General features: G+C 39.7%; 1 protein-coding gene across 3 annotated transcripts; it reads left to right on the top strand.

Moving 5' to 3' along the window:
- The first annotated feature begins 5 nt into the window (after window positions 1-5).
- Window positions 6-12,373, top strand: LOC110864529 (protein NRT1/ PTR FAMILY 7.3). Of its 3 annotated transcripts, none has more exons than XM_022113618.2 (5): window positions 6-149; window positions 773-884; window positions 9,544-9,761; window positions 9,843-10,402; window positions 11,116-12,373. In XM_022113618.2, exons 1-5 carry the CDS (start codon window positions 120-122, stop codon window positions 11,987-11,989), a joined length of 1,794 nt encoding a protein of 597 aa, XP_021969310.1. In that variant the 5' UTR covers window positions 6-119; the 3' UTR covers window positions 11,990-12,373. The 3 variants fall into 3 exon arrangements, with proteins under 3 accessions (XP_021969310.1, XP_021969309.1, XP_035830242.1); XM_022113617.2 differs by having other exon boundaries at window positions 13-149; window positions 770-884; XM_035974349.1 differs by lacking the exons at window positions 6-149; window positions 773-884 and adding an exon at window positions 2,555-5,653.
- The last annotated feature ends 4,448 nt before the right edge of the window (window positions 12,374-16,821 follow it).

A 16,821-nucleotide genomic window follows, 5' to 3' on the forward strand; every position in this document is an offset into this window, starting at 1 on the left:
ACCTCCCTGTTCTTCCCTTGTTTTATCATCCATCTCCCCCACAACCCTCTTCACTCTTCACCCATTTGTCTGTCTCATACAAACTCTCTCTCTCTCTCTCTCTAACTTCATCAACAGAAATGGAGTCTCTCAATATATCTCATACAAAGGTGGCTCAATTCTCCTCTCTCTCTCTCTCTCTCTCTCTAGAACTGTTTCATGAAATATTTTTATAAAAACTATAACAGTTTTTTATCATATGCATTTTAAGTTACAATTTCTTTGATTTGATCTTACATAAAAATCTACTTTTAAAATTCATATATTTTTGGGACGTGTTTGTCTTATTATTTATGAGATGTATAATAAGATAGACAGACAGTCTCAACTCTCAAACACGCACACTAACTACTAAAAAATGACTTAAAAAAAAAAAAAAAAAAAAAAAAAAAAAAAAAAAAAAAAAAAAAACCTTTTTTGCATGCATTTACTGATACCAAACATTATGCAAGCAATACCCTCATTCCCAAACATCCTGTAATCGTACTCTTTATCAACCAGTACCAAAATGTTAGCTAGGTTATAAGTTAATTTACAAAATTCATTCATTTGACATATGTTACAAGCCAGCTAGCATGTGTTCGTTACAATGTCAGAAACACATCACACGTGGATTATATCAACACAACACAACACATATTCAGTTTCATGATTTTATAAAATAAAATATATCATGAAATATTAATGGTTTAGAAATGAATATTAAATAAATAAATAAATAAATAAATAGCAGGTGATCAAGGGTGATGAAGAGGCAAGCACCATGGATGGAACTGTTGATTTTCATGGCAAACCAGCTATCAAAGCAAAAACCGGTCGATGGACAGCTGGCACTATCATCCTTGGTACGTAACCTACCTACTTTTTTTTATTATTTTCTGAAAATAAATATATACCATATAATTAAACTTGATATTATACTTTGCTTATCGATCTTCATACCAATATATTATTATTTAACTGTTATATCGGATAAGGGAACTTATCTATCCATGTGTGCATATGCATATTGAAGTTTGTTTTTCATTTTTTCTTTTTGTTTTAAATTTCCTCATAAGTAAATGGAGTTATATCATGATATTTATAGTGTTTATGTACCATATAGTCAGTGGGCGATCTAGAAATGAAACTAAGGCGTAACGTTTTATAAATAAACCGTAACGAAATCGAAAAAGCGTCAATTTTTTCCAAAATTTACACTAATTTTTCCGCGCCAAGCCGTAGCAGAGGTTGCCCCCCGGTAAGCCTTATGTCCGCCACTGCATATAGTCCTTTACTTTTAGGATTTTTTGTCATTTTTATTCAAACGTCTGATTTTTTTTTTTGTCAAAATCGTCTATGAGATTTTGGATTTTTTGTCATTTTCATCTAAATGTTTGATAGAAAAAATAAAGCAAATTAGATATTTGAATGAAAATGACAAAAAATCCCAAAAATGAAGTACTATATTGTACAAAAAAAAGTTGTTTTGGATGAAAATAACAAACATGCCTAAACCTCATTTTGGTAATTTACTCTTCCATTTAGTGCTTGAATATTTTTCTATATTTTAGAGTGAGTGTATATTTATATTAAAATATAAATTAATGATGATTTTTATGAAAGTTTGGAATGGTGGAGGCTTATTCTATCCTAACAGTTTGATAGCTCTGTGTGTGGGTATATATTCATTTAATTAATTGATCAAGAAAATGCATTTATCAAATAATTAATTACGTAATAATTTTAAAGGAGGTGCAAAAAATCTTGAAAATGACACGAAATTTGTTACTTTAATAGTTTAATAAAATTACGATCTATTTTTTCATAAATGAAACACCGTTCTTCTTTTTTCGTAACATAAGTCATCGTATAAGAGCTGGGATCTAAAATGTTTCGGCTTACACAAATCTCATATCATTTTGTTATGTTGTGTTCATTGTAGAGAACTGTATAGTTAAATGTGCTCATGTTAGGGTAATTCACAAATGTATGACCTTCTAAAAAGTTTTCACTCGAGCTAAACATCTCGTAAGCATAACGGACAATATTGATTAATATGAGAGATCAGATCTCACGTAAAATAAGATTATAATTATAAAACTATATAAATGGAAACATGCGCCGTTAATATATACCTATAAATCAAGTAATTCAAAATTGGAAATTTTTATTGGTTACGTAACCAAACTGGAAGAAAAGAAATTAGTATTCGATGGGTAAATAATAAAAATAGAAATGGATAATGGCATAGTGGGTATGTGTTTGGTTGGGTGGGGAAAAGCATGCAAAAATTGAGACGTGACCGACACGAGAGGGGTGAATATCTTGCATGAGGAAGCTCATTAGACCACATGGCAAGGTTACCAACATTTTGTGTGATCATCATTCCAAGTCACGAGATGTTTTAGGGAATCCCGAGGTCTCAATAGTACTAGAAACATGGTATATGTTTTAGAGTAGATAATGTTTTTTTTTTTGAAAGGCCAACTTCATTAAAAACACTCCCAAGCCCGAAAACCGGACCGGGAACCCACCAACCGAACACAAAAATTACATAATTACAAATCTACACCAATCTAGCCAAGAAATACTACTACCTTTAACTCTATTTTTGTACCATAAAAAACCCAACGATCTAACTTCGCTAAAAATACTATCAACCTTGACATTGACGGCCGAGAAGATCGCCTTATTACGCATTAACCAAAGGCACCAGCAAGCAGTGAACATGATACCGTGCAGAGCTTTCTTTTCCTCAGCGCTAATCGGGCAAGTTTTATGGTACTCCAACAAGTCTTTGACAGAAAACGCGAAGATGGGAGGAACCCGACACCAAGAGCTGATTTTCTGCCACAAGACAGCCGCCATATAACACGACGTGAATAAGTGAGAAACCGTCTCCTCCTCCGAACTGCAGAAAGGACACAAGCCGTCACCGACAGGAACATTTCTTTTCCGTAGCTCATCCGACGTGGGGATCCGGCCCAACTCCGCTCTCCACACGAAAAGATTGCACTTAATAGGAATCCACCTACACCAATCAAGCTTGAAACTGCTGTCCGCACCATCTAAACTGTCCAAATAACTCCTAACCGACTTTACCGAAAAATCCCCCGACTTGTCACCCTTCCAACTCCACCCGTCCTTTCTCCCAGACACGATGACCGAAGAAACCAAAGCCCGTAACTCCGAGAATTCAGAAGCTTCCCCATCCTGATCCGGGTCATGTCTCCACAACCAATTCCCTTCAACCCTCTCGCTGACCAAACACGTTTTAACCATCTCGAGAGAAAACAAACGGGGAAAGGCCTCCTTTAGCGGAACATCCATTAACCAAGGATCCAACCAAAAGAGAATCTCATCACCTCTGCCAACGTTACCTCTAAACATCTTGCGGATACTCGAACCATCAAGAAGCGGTTTGTTGATAGCAGCCACAATACTCGGCCAGACCCCACCAGCCGATTTCCTAACCGGCAGAAACGACCATCCCGAACCTCTAGAGTGAATTGCCTCAATAACTTTAACCCATAGCTTGTCCTTATCAGACTTAAATCTCCAAGCCCATTTGCATAAAAGGGCCTTGTTGATATCTCCAAGCTTGCTGAGCCCCAAGCCCCCCCTTTTTTTGGGCCTGGTCACAACATCCCAGGAGACCCAGTGGGTCTTATTAGCCACATTCGACCCACCCCACAAAAATTTTCTAATCATTCCTTCAAGGTCCTTCAACACTTTCACCGGGGCTTTATACAATGAGAAGAAGTAACACGGGAGACTTTGAAGAACCGAACGGATCAACGTGGTTCGACCACCCATCGATAAAAGAGCCGATTTCCAAAGAGCTAGCCTGGACTCAAAAATATCGTACACCGCCTTCCAATTATTGACCCGATTCATATTCGCCCCAACCTTCAAACCGAGATACTTAAAAGGAAACGAATCCTGATTACACCCAACCACATCGGCCACACTACCAACCTCCCCATTATCCACCCCAACACCATAGAGACTGGACTTACGAAGATTGATTTTTAACCCCGAACAAGCGTGAAAGCACCTAAGAATTCTGACAACATTCAAAGCATTATCGGTATCCCACTCACCGACAATTAGAGCGTCATCAGCAAAGAACAAATGCGAGATCGTAGGCCCGTCGTCAGGAAGAGCAATCCCCGAAAAGATTCCAACATCCGCCGCTTTATCCAAGATTCGGGAGAGACCTTCCATTACGGCCACAAATAAAAAAGGAGACAAAGGATCCCCTTGCCGCATTCCTTTCTCACAACTAAACTCGAAAGTCGGGGCACCGTTGACTAGCACCGAGGCGCGAGCGGAAGACAAAATGCCCCAAATCCAATTACACCACTTTTCTCCAAACCCCATTTGGCTGAAAATATCCACTACGTATTTCCAGTTGATGTTATCGTACGCCTTTTCAAAGTCGATTTTAAATAAAAATGCCTTTTTACCGCGTCTCTTGAGCCACGAGTGAACTTCATTAATAACCAATGGCCCATCGAGAATGAGCCTACCACCCAAGAAAGCCGATTGAGAATCCGAAATCACCGAACCGAGAACCTTCTTGAGCCGATTAGCAAGGATCTTTGACACCACCTTGTTAACTACCCCCACTAAACTGATCGGACGGTAATCATTGAGCCCCATCGGGTCTCTCAATTTCGGAACGAGCGTGATGAAAGAGGAGCCACATCCGAAGTTGATTTTACCCGATTCGAAGAAAGCCGACATAAGACGACTGAAATCCTCCTCGAACAACCTCCAAAACGTTTTAAAGAAACGAAAGTTGAAGCCATCCGGGCCAGGGGCCCTATCATCCCCACATTCAAACACCGCTTGTTTTATCTCTTCGACACTGAACCGAGATTCAACCCAAGCAGCCTCGTCAACTGTGATTTTTTTCAAACTAGGGCACACCAACCGAGGCCGATCACTGCAATCTTCCTTAAACTTAGACTTAAAAAAATTGAATACTTCCTTCTTAACTAACGACGGCTTGGAGACCCACTCATTCCTTATTGACAACCCGTGAATAACGTTACTCGCCTTTCGACCATTAATCATCGAATGAAAGAACTTAGAATTTTCATCCCCTTCTTTAGCCCAACGAATACGAGACCTTTGCTTGAGGTCCATAACCTTAGCAAGCTCCATCTCCGCAATAATCCTTTTGTTTTCCGCTAAAGCCCAATCCTCCTCCTCCGATAAATCCCTATCCTCAAGAAGAGATTCCAAATCCTCTAATTCTTGTTTGGCCATGTTTAGAATCTCCCCGTCTTTGGCTAACATCAAATCCCTCCATTCCTTTATTTTAGACCGAACAAACCCAAGTTTTTTAATCAACCATACGTCAGGATGAACCTCCGGAGCCGAGAAGCTATTACAAGCTTCCTCCACCACCTCTACAAAATCCTCTTTCCCCAACCACGAGTTGAATATGCGGAACGGCCGAGCTCCAAAGTTGACAGATTTAGAAGAAAGAACGATGGGACAATGATCGGACCAACGATTAGGCAGAATCTCAACACGAGCCTCTGGCCACTCATTGAAGAACTCGGAATTGACCAGGAATCTATCAAGTTTGCTAAGCTTACGCCTATTCTCGGATTGCCAGGTGAATCTCCTACCTCTCATGTTGTATTCGATTAACCCAGCATCAAATATAAAAGCATTAAAATTGTTGGCACATACGGGTTTGAAAGAACAGTTTCTTTTTTCTTCACGGAACCGGACAGCGTTAAAATCCCCACCAACAATCCACAAACCCTCTCGAGATTGAACCAACTCACATAAAAGATCCCAAACCTCCTTTTTAGCCTGCACCCCCTGAGGAGCGTACACATTCAAAACATTCACTACCCGATTGGACCCTTTCAGCTTTCCACTGACATGAATAAAATTCCTGTGCTTGTTGCTCTCTTCCACAGACAAAACATTCTCATCCCACATCGATACTAAGCCTCCCGATAACCCCGTGGAATCGACCGACTCCATACCAAAACTATCCCTTCCCCAAAACCTCGACAAAGTAGAACGGGAAACATTACCTTGTTTAGACTCTTGAATAGCCACGAAATTGATGCTATACTCCTTCCTGATAGACTTGATCCACCCCTCCTTATTACCGCCCCCCAACCCACGAAGATTAACCGAAAGAACATTCATGACGAAACCCCATTAATACCTGAAGAATTAATCACCTGCCTGATAAGAACTGAGTGACCCTGCAAATCGACTCCGATTTTCGACCCAATCTGAATCGTCTCCTCCACCTCCTTGTCAACACTAGATCTACATTCGGGGAAAACCCCCTCCTGCTGATCCACTCCAACGCCATGAACGCTGGCGGCCTCTTGGTCCCCTTCAAAACACTCCTCCGACGACGCCCTTTCGTTAAGATCTATATTGTTATCGATGCCAGCTGCCATGGAGGGTTCTGACACAACAGCTTCCCCTCCCTTCGAGGTAAAACCAATAAACCCAAACCCCGGGGGGAAATCAATTGGTTCCGATCTACCTCTTTTTTTGGGTCTAAAAGAATCAGGGGATAAATCCTTTGGGCTACTGGACTGGCCCATTCTACTCCTAAGGCCCAACCTGGACTTCCTTGAGGACTTACCCAACCCCACCTCACTAGGCCCCACAACAAAATTAGAAGAGGAAATATTCCCCGACAAGGAAGAGGGAACATTCCCACCAGCCTCCACCTCGGGATTGACAGCAGAAGACAAAAATGCCTGGGCCCCATCAACATAATCCCTACCGCCGCCCACATTAACTGTTTCCTCGAAGCTCCCACCCCCCACGTACACTCCATGTTCCCCATGCACCTCATCACCTTCTGCATGGGAGCCCGAACCGCCTGAACCCCTCTCCTCCGGCGACTTCTCATCTGCCCCTAGCCCTTCCGACGTATGGGGAACCCCTACTTCTACCTCGCCGGAAGATTGAACATTATCAACAGGAGAGAATTCCGATGACGGAGAATCAACATGAACGGACTCTGACATACGTCTAGCATAATCTGGCACCCATACCTCCTGATCTTCCTCTATCCCGATTCTAAAAGTTCTATTTCTCCATCTTAGCACAACTTCATCGTTGATCTTTCTCGAGTTACCGACTAAGACCCCAACCCTGATGAACGACAAATCCTGGTCTTCCTCAAACGCCTTAGGAACGTGAATAACTTTGCCAAATCTATCGCCCACCTGGCTCAAAACGTCAGCATCCATAACATGCAAAGGAATACCAACCAGCTTCAACCAGGCAACCCTCTCAAGAGGAAGAGTTTGACCCTTCCACGGGTCGAGCTTGGAGAACCACAACTCCCAGATATTCTTACGATCCAAAAAGGCCTTCATCGACTCTTCATCATGAAACGAAATGAGCAAGGAAAGCCCACCAAGGTACTGAACATTGGCTACCACAACCTTGGCGATGTTAAGAAGCCTATCGATGTCAACCAGGGTCTCTAGGTTAACAGTTTTTCCCACCACCGCCAACCCGTAACGATCCTTAAACGCTTCCACCCTATCCGGGATTACAACAGCCTTCTCTCCCGATCTCATGTCAGCCCCCGGCTGAGCCCCAGGGCCTCCAGAACCACCGATCTCATTCCAGGACGACCCCACCACCTCCTTGAAACTCCTGAAATCTCGAACAGGGAAGTTGCCTCCACCACCGGACTTACCAGAAGGTCTAGCATTCTGCACCGGACCTTCCTTTTCCACTGCACCCCCCGAATTCTCCACAGCAAACCTTGCCACATTAATCTTAAGCTTTGAGTCTCCCATCCTAACCCCACCGAGGCTCCTTAGCAACTCCTGACAGTCCCTTACTCCTGAGAACGAGACGAACCCGAACCTGCTGCCTAGCTTATCCCTTTTCTTGGCTACATATGAACCAGCAACCTCCCCATAAGCTTCCAGACACCTCTTAAGTTCCCAAGGAGTGCAACCCTCTGGAAGATTCGTTACAAAGAACTTAACTTTACTACCAAACACATTCCCCCTATCGGCCATTGGAAACCCACAGCCGGAGAACAAGGCAACCTCGATCAACACACCACACGAAGAAGTGTTAACGGGATTCGAATCAGGCCAGCTGAACCAAAATACGAAGATCGCAGCCGATATCAGACCCGCTAAGCCAACCGGTGGAGGGCAACCGAGGAAGACCAAAGAAGATGAAAAGCCGGCCCACACTAGAAACCCTAACCCGAAGACAAAGGAGAACAGCAGCAGGTGACTTAGAATGACGGGTCAAGCCAAGTTCCGGCGACCCCAGAGTAGATAATGTTAATTTTACGGAAAATGTTAGATTTTTTTATAGTGAAAAATATTAGATTTTTAAGAGTTCGGTCCATACTAATTTGGATTTTGAAAGTCTGGTCCCATCTGAATTTTCGTTCAAGCCCTGACACTAGATGAGATTGAGGGTACGAGTTCCATGTCATAGATTTAGGAGTAGATTTCTTTTAGTGAAAAATATTTGAGTTTTAAGAGTCCGGTCCCTACTGATTTGAATTTGAAAGTCCGGCCCCCACTGAGTTTTCGTTTAAGCTCCGCCACTAGATAAGATTGAGGGTACGAGTTCCATGTCATAGATTTAGGAGTAGAATAAGGGTTAGTGTTTTTCCGTTGTTATAAAAAAAAAATCTTTACATTTTTACACTATATGGCTAGAACACTCAATCACTTGGAAAGAAACATTATTATTATTATTATTATTATTATTATTATTATTATTATTATTATTATTATTATTATTATTATTACTACACACCTTTATATTGATATGATATTGCTAAACGACTTTTCAAACGGTATGTTTGAAAACTTACTTATCGAAAACGATAATTGATGGGGAATCTGCCATATGTTGTGGAGGTCTAGATCAAATCCTGACATCATCCGACTTACTCTGATACACATAATTTACCATCCGACTTATAATAAACTACAAGGATAGAGTTGGTGTAAATTGGCCCATATATATCTACAACTAATTATAATTTGGTGTTACGTGTGAGGAATTGATCATTGATGTTACTTTGTACCAACAATTAATTCTCTATATGGTACTACTACATGCACTAGATAAGATCAATCACTTATATTTTGGGATGAATTTACACCACACACATAATTATACATACATCTACATCTATATCTACGTCTACGTCTTAAACAATCCAACACATAGACGTTTGCTTGTACAATAAACCATAGTCAAAATAACACGAGCCTCGTATCCTTCAAAAATTTATACCCACAAGCATTAGTAAATGATCGATATAGTCCGTTTTCGCATAGCACAAAAAGATTAGATATAAATTTGCCTGCTAAATAACTATATATAAGATTACAAGAAGCAAACATGAAATGAGACATTTTATTTTCAAATAATGTAGAGATTGCCCTTTTTAAATTAAATAATTACAAAAGATAAATTATTCAAACTACCCGTGACATATAATTTGCATGTTTTTTTCTTTAACAGTGAATCAAGGGCTAGTGACTTTAGCTTTTTTTGGAGTTGGGGTGAACCTGGTGCTGTATCTAACCAGGGTTCTACAACAAGGCAATGCTGAGGCTGCAAATAGTGTTAGCAAATGGACCGGAACGGTTTACATTTTCTCGCTCGTTGGTGCTTTCCTCAGCGACTCGTATTGGGGTAGATACAAAACTTGTGCCATCTTTCAAGCCATCTTTGTGTTGGTAAGTTCTTTAACTACCCTCGTCGTATGCAAGCCGTTAAATAACAAAAGAGTGAATTAATAAATTACAAATCGACGACAGGGCTTAGGAGGACTCTCAGTGGCATCAAGCATGTTCTTGATCACTCCAAAAGGATGTGGCGACCGGACCACTATATGTAGTAGCCACTCAAGTTGGGAAATCGGGTTGTTTTATATCTCGATTTACATGATTGCGTTAGGATACGGGGGATACCAACCGAATATCGCGACATTTGGAGCCGATCAGTTTGATGAAGAGGATGCTAAAGAGGGTTACTCAAAAGTGGCTTTTTTTAGCTACTTTTACCTTGCACTTAACCTTGGTTCACTTTTTTCCAACACATTCTTGAGCTATTTTGAGGATGAGGGAATGTGGACCCTCGGGTTTTGGGCGTCAACTGGATCCGCGTTTATAGGACTCGCGTTATTTCTTGTTGGAACTATAAGGTACCGACATTTTAAGCCGAGTGGGAACCCGTTAAACAGATTTTGTCAAGTGTTTGTCGCCGCATCGAAGAAGTGGAGAGTTAAACTGCCACAAGGTAAAGAATGTTTGTTTGAAGAAGAAAAGGAGACTTCATTAAGCACTGGAAGAAAGATACTTCATACACATGAATTCAAGTAAGCATGATGTTGTAAACCTATGACATTTGGTACATAATACAACCCATATTTGCCTGTAATCGGGCTGAGTCGAGCTGAGACAAGTTGAGCTCGAGCTTGGACTTTAACGAGCTAGCTCGGCTCGTTTATAATATCGAGCTGAAAAGTTGAGCTCGAGCTCGGCTCATAAAATGTTCGAGGCAAATCGAGTTGGCTCGTTAATTTTTTTTTAATTATTTGTATTCGTTTTACAAATATTGATAACATAAAAAAAAAAAAAAAATACTACACATATATGTATATGTATTTTTTATTTTTCTAATAATTTAAAGACCGAAAGGCATATTAAAAGTATTATATGTATAATTTTTGTTTATTTCCTATATTTTTTTATATGTTATTGATTAATTAAACTTAAAATGTTAATAATTCACCCCCTCGCACATTTTTTTATTTTAATACATTTAAAATTAAAGTTAATCTATATAAAATAAAATAATTCGAGCCGGCTGGCGAGCTCACGAGCCGAGCAAGGCCTAGCTCGAGCTCTGATTGTTTACAAATCGAGCCTAGCCAAGCTGGCTTGTTTACAAACGAGCTTTTTGTGTACGAGTTTCGAGCGAGCCGCGAGCTTTTTGAACACTCTACCCGTATCGACCCGTTTATAAGTTAATGGGTCAAAAGTACCACGACCTCTTACACTATAGCTAATGTTAGCTTAACTAATGCAGGTTTTTGGATAAAGCAGCATACATTACCTCGAGGGATTTCAACGACCCGAAAGAGAACACTCACAACCCGTGGACTCTATGTCCGATTTCGCAGGTTGAAGAGGTGAAATGCATACTAAGATTGCTTCCCATTTGGCTATGCACAATAATATACTCAGTCGTATTTACACAAATGGCGTCTCTATTTGTCGAGCAAGGTGCAGCCATGAAAAGTACGATTTCAGGGTTCCAAATCCCGGCATCTAGCATGTCTAGCTTCGACATTTTAAGCGTTGCGCTATTCATTTTCCTCAACCGAAGAGTTATCACTCCACTTGTCCTCATGTTCAAGAAGAAAGACTCTAAAGGGTTAACCGAGCTTCAACGAATGGGAATCGGGCTGATAATCGCGATACTATCAATGGTTTCAGCCGGTATTGTGGAATGTTTCAGATTAAAGTATGCTAATCAAGACTGCCCTCATTGTGATGCGTCGAGCTCGTTAAGCATCTTCTGGCAAGTGCCTCAGTATGCGTTTGTTGGCGCGTCCGAAGTGTTCATGTATGTTGGTCAACTCGAGTTTTTCAATGCACAAGCGCCTGATGCGTTAAAGAGCTTTGGAAGCGCGCTTTGCATGACATCTATCTCACTCGGGAATTATGTCAGTAGCTTCATCGTGACGATAGTTATGAAGATATCAACAGAAGACGACATGCCAGGGTGGATTCCAGGAAATCTTAACCGAGGCCACCTGGACCGGTTTTTCTTCCTGCTAGCGGGATTAACCGCGGTAGATTTATTAGTCTACATCGTGTTTGCTAAATGGTACAAGAGTATTAAACTTGAGGGGAAGAATGGAGACGAGAATGACAGTGATGATAGCGAAATAGTCTAAAGATATAAACGATGAATGACCCGAAATATAAATAAATAAAAATGGGATGGATTAATGAAGGCGACACACTGTGTAAATGGTTTTATTGGGATAAAATGGTTTGCGGTCGGGTTTAGGACAGGCGACAGGCGGACGTGACCCTGTTATTACATCTAATCTGGTATGGAAGTTAGGGATTTGAAGCTAATCGCGGGTGATTTGTCGTTAAGATGGTGAGTGTAGTTGGTTATGGGTTTATCGCTTCATGATCTTAGTTTCATTAGTTCATTCGGGTGTGCAACATGACACTGATTTAACATGTGTTTTGTCATTTGTGAGTTGGAGTCTGTATTTTGTAACAAAGTTATGCATATGTGAATGTGAGCTCTGTTTCATTTGATTTCACAATCTTCTTGCAGAACTAACTAAGATACCATTATTATAAGAGAAAAATGCCCGGATAGTCCCTGTGGTTTCGCCTTTTTTCACCTATAGTCCCCAACTTTCTAAAATTACCTGAATAGTCCCCAAGTTTTCAATTTTTGTTCCCGGATAGTCCCTATGCCTAACATCAGTTAGTTTTTTCAGTTAAGAGGGTGTGAAATGGCTAAAATACCCTTTCCTTAAAAGGGGTAAACCACAGAGACTATCTGGGCATTTAATAAATAAAAAATAAAAAATCTAACTAATAAAAAAATTATTTAATAAACTACATCTTTTAAGTGGGGCCCAACCCCTCTTCATCTCCACACCACCACCCACTTCTTCTTCATCCTCTTTCACTCAGACCCACCCCTCCAAACATACTTCATTCAAACTCTCTGATCCACTTCTCGATCTACCACTACCAAATGCGAACGTCACCCAAACTCACATATTTGTCTCCCACCTTCACCCCGATCTTCTTATCTGACTCATAAAAAAGGTCCATGAATCTTCAGCCAACCTAAACCTCTTAAACGGCGCCTCCAAGTTTCGAGCATGTACCCCCTGGCACCACCATCTCCTATACCAAAAGCCTGAATTTGATTGAACTCGAACTAGAAGGCATGTTAAATCTAAAGCCGACTGATGTAACCTAGAAATCGATTGTAGATGCACATCAGGCATGTTTAACTCTTCAATTATCTTATTTAGATCCAGTCATTATAAAATTTCTCATGAAAAAGATTAAACTTGAAAAACCCTTTGCCAATGATGTTCTATAATTAATGGTTGTTGACTTGTTGTATTTGTCAAAGTTAGCATATTTTCTTAAGCAATTTGTGGAATTTGTAAATGACAATTTGACTTTTGAGGTCTGAATTGAAGATCCAAAGCCTTTTAAAAACAAGGGATGGTCGAAAGCGGTGGCTGGCAGTGGTGACGGAGTTTTTGGCGGCGATTCTGGAACCCGACAACCTCGAGCCGCAATGGTGTCTTTGTTGCAGACGTGTAGAATGGTGTCGGGGAGTTTTTGGACGCAGGTGTTGCAGTCGGTGTTGGAGAGGTAGCCACGGCACTGGTAGAGGCCGGTGATGGAGGTGGTGGTGGGTTGGTCGGTTGTTCCGGCACTGGTAGAGGCCGGTGATAGAGGTGGAGACCGGAGGTGATGGTGGTGGTGGTACCAGAGAGAAAGAGAAGGGATGATCTGTTATTTACATACATATATATATATATATTATATATGTTTTAATAAGAAATGGGTCCTACAAAGATATATTATATATGTTTTAATAAGAAGGGTATTTTAGTCATTTAACACTCATTTAACACCAAAAACTAACCTTCATCCGTGCCAGGGACTATCCGGGAACAAAAATTGAAAACTTGGGGACTATTCAGGTAATTTTAGAAAGTTGGGGACTATAGGTGAAAAAAGGCGAAACCACAGGGACTATCCGGGCATTTTTCTCTTATTATAACTATAAACAGTGGCGGACCCAGAAATTTTTCCATGGGGGTGCGAAACATTTTTAAAAATTTTAGGCCCCTAGGTATATAAGTAAAAAAATCGGTTCTTATCGGGTCGGTTCGGGTCGGGTCATGCAAAACAAAAGAAATTGCGCCATAACGTCCCTACTCATAGTTCCTATCGCAAACAAATCGATGCATAAGTTCATCGCTCCATAACATAATGTTTCAATTTTAATTTTCAACCCTAGAAATCGTGTGTAATCACCCTAAAAATCATCTAAACAACATAATCACCCTAAAAATCATCTAAACAACCATAAACAACGTCAAAACACATGAAATTTCAAACCTATTTAAGAATTTTGTTACCCTTTGGTGTCGGACGGCGGTGGTTCGCGGCTGCTGATGACGTGCTGCTGTGGTTGCTGTTGTGTTCGATGATCGCTGGTAGGAGACGGCCCAAGAGAGGGAGGGCGGGAGGAATTCTAAGGGACTATTGAGCTTATTTTAATTATTATAGTTTGAACTTAGATTGAGTTTGGTTAATAGGCTAGTAATTAGTGGGCAATTATGTTCAATGAAATAGTGGGGTAAAGTATTGGGTATTTAGGAAGTTGGGTAGTATAAGTTTATATAATCTAGGTAGTTTTTTTAATTAGAGTTTACTAAAAAAATTTAAAATATAAATCAAAAACATTTTTTATCTAAGGTGTGTGGACGAAAAATTGCAAGGGGTGCGGATGAAAAAATTAAAGGGGTGCGGACGAAAAAATCCAAAGGGTGCAGACGGGATTTTCAACGGAAAATAGCACTAAATTTTTTTCCCCAGGGATGCGCCCGCCCACCTTGTGCTACATCTAAGTCCGCCCCTAACTATAAATGGAGTGAAAAATGGTTAGAACATTTAGGACAACAATTATAAACATTATAGGAATATGATCATCACTAGACAATAAACATATGATCCCTAAAAACAGGATTTAATGGATATTATCTTTAACAATCTAAATGAGAATATGTTTGTTGGGATTTTTCTCTACTTCATATATATAATAATAACTAGGTTAGATACTCATGTACTACACGGGTTTGAACAATATAAATATATAATACATAACTATATAAACTAGAATTACGACCCGCCGCAATGCGGCGGGGATTCTTTAGTTATAACTAAGTCGATTTAGGACGCGCACGTCATGTTAAACCTGTTAAACAGGAAAAAAACAGACGATGTAAAAACGTTTACCCACACACGCACGTTGCGTCGTGTTAACTCGCAAAATTTAGAACGAAACGTAAAAACGTTAAACCAAAGATGCACGTTGCGATGTGTTAAGTCACAAAATTTAGAACGAAGCATAAAGCGAAAAGTTTGTGGAAAATGAAAACTATAAAGGAACAAAGTTGAAAGTAAAAAAACTTGTGAGAATAGATTGTAAAGATAAAAGTTTTGTGTTAAAAGTAAAAAAAAACAAATAGTTTTGGGTTAAAAGTAATTTATGAAATACTTTTGGGGGTGAAAAGTAAAAAAATCAATTTTGTTTTGAAAAAACCCCCAAAGCCAAGGTTACAACAACAATATGCATAACCATTTTTTCTTTGAAAAACCCCCAAAGCCAAGATTACAACACATAAGTAAAAAAATCAAAGTAGTTAAATCGCAAAAGATGGAAACTTTTGAATTATAAGTGAAAAATCAAATTAATCAAAGGGGTTAAATTGTATAAGATAGAAACTTTTGAATTAGAAGTGAAAAATAAATTTAATCAAAGGGGTTAAATTAACAAAGATTAAAACTATAAACTTAAATTATCAAATATTAAAACTTTAAGGTTAAAAAGGAAACAATGATTAAAACTTTGAACTTATATTGTCAAAATTAAAACTTTAAGGTTAAATGAGAAAATTTCAATTTTTTTTTGAAAACCACCCAAAGCCAAGGGTACAACTACCCTTAGCCTAAAGTGGTTGCTTTATAATAAGGTTTTAATTTTAATAATTATTGTAAATGAAATTACATTAAATATTACTAATAAATGTCTTTTGTGAGTTTAACATTTCAAACAAAACCTAACTTCAATTTAGAGTATCTAAGTGACCACAACTTAGCATGCGAGAGCTTATATGTCCTTGAGCCCATTCCATATCAAAAGAGTCTCATGTTCAGGGTTCAAGTTCATATTGAGATAATTTCAGCTCCAGGCTGCATCTAATAATTTGTAATAGTGGTTAAAAAATTTGAGCCCAAAAAATTAAGAGTTTGTGGCGGGTTCCGGGAAAATGGGTTTGTGGCGAGGCAAGCGGTACTAAAAGCAGAGTCGAAGAAGGTGGAAAAGCACGCGAAAGCTTGTGAGGATAATCAGCATGCCTTTGTCCCCCTAGCGTTTGACACATTTGGCTCTTTGGCGCCAGAGGCAGTTCGTTTCTTGTCCAGAGTTCAGCGTGTGGTCCACAACAACTTTTCGACCCCTCAGGGGCGATGCTTTGTTTTTAGTAGATTAGGGTTTTCTATTCAAAAAGGGATGGCGGCGCAGTTTGTTGCTCCTCTACCTGCTATCCTTATGTAATTTGCCCTGATGATTGAAACCTAGATTATAATAGAAAAGAAAAGAGAAAAATGCCCGGATAGTCCCTGTGGTTTCGCCTTTTTTCACCTATAGTCCCCAACTTTCTAAAATTACCTGAATAGTCCCCAAGTTTTCAATTTTTGTTCCCGGATAGTCCCTATGCCTAACATCAGTTAGTTTTTTCAGTTAAGAGGGTGTGAAATGACTAAAATACCCTTTCCTTAAAAGGGGTAAACCACAGAGACTATCTGGGCATTTAATAAATAAAAAATAAAAAATCTAACTAATAAAAAAATTATTTAATAAACTACATCTTTTAAGTGGGGCCCAACCCCTCTTCATCTCCACACCACCACCCACTTCTTCTTCATCCTCTTTCACTCAGAC

Source organism: Helianthus annuus, chromosome 6 (assembly GCF_002127325.2).
Source record: "Helianthus annuus cultivar XRQ/B chromosome 6, HanXRQr2.0-SUNRISE, whole genome shotgun sequence".
NCBI classification, from domain to species: Eukaryota; Viridiplantae; Streptophyta; class Magnoliopsida; order Asterales; family Asteraceae; genus Helianthus; species Helianthus annuus.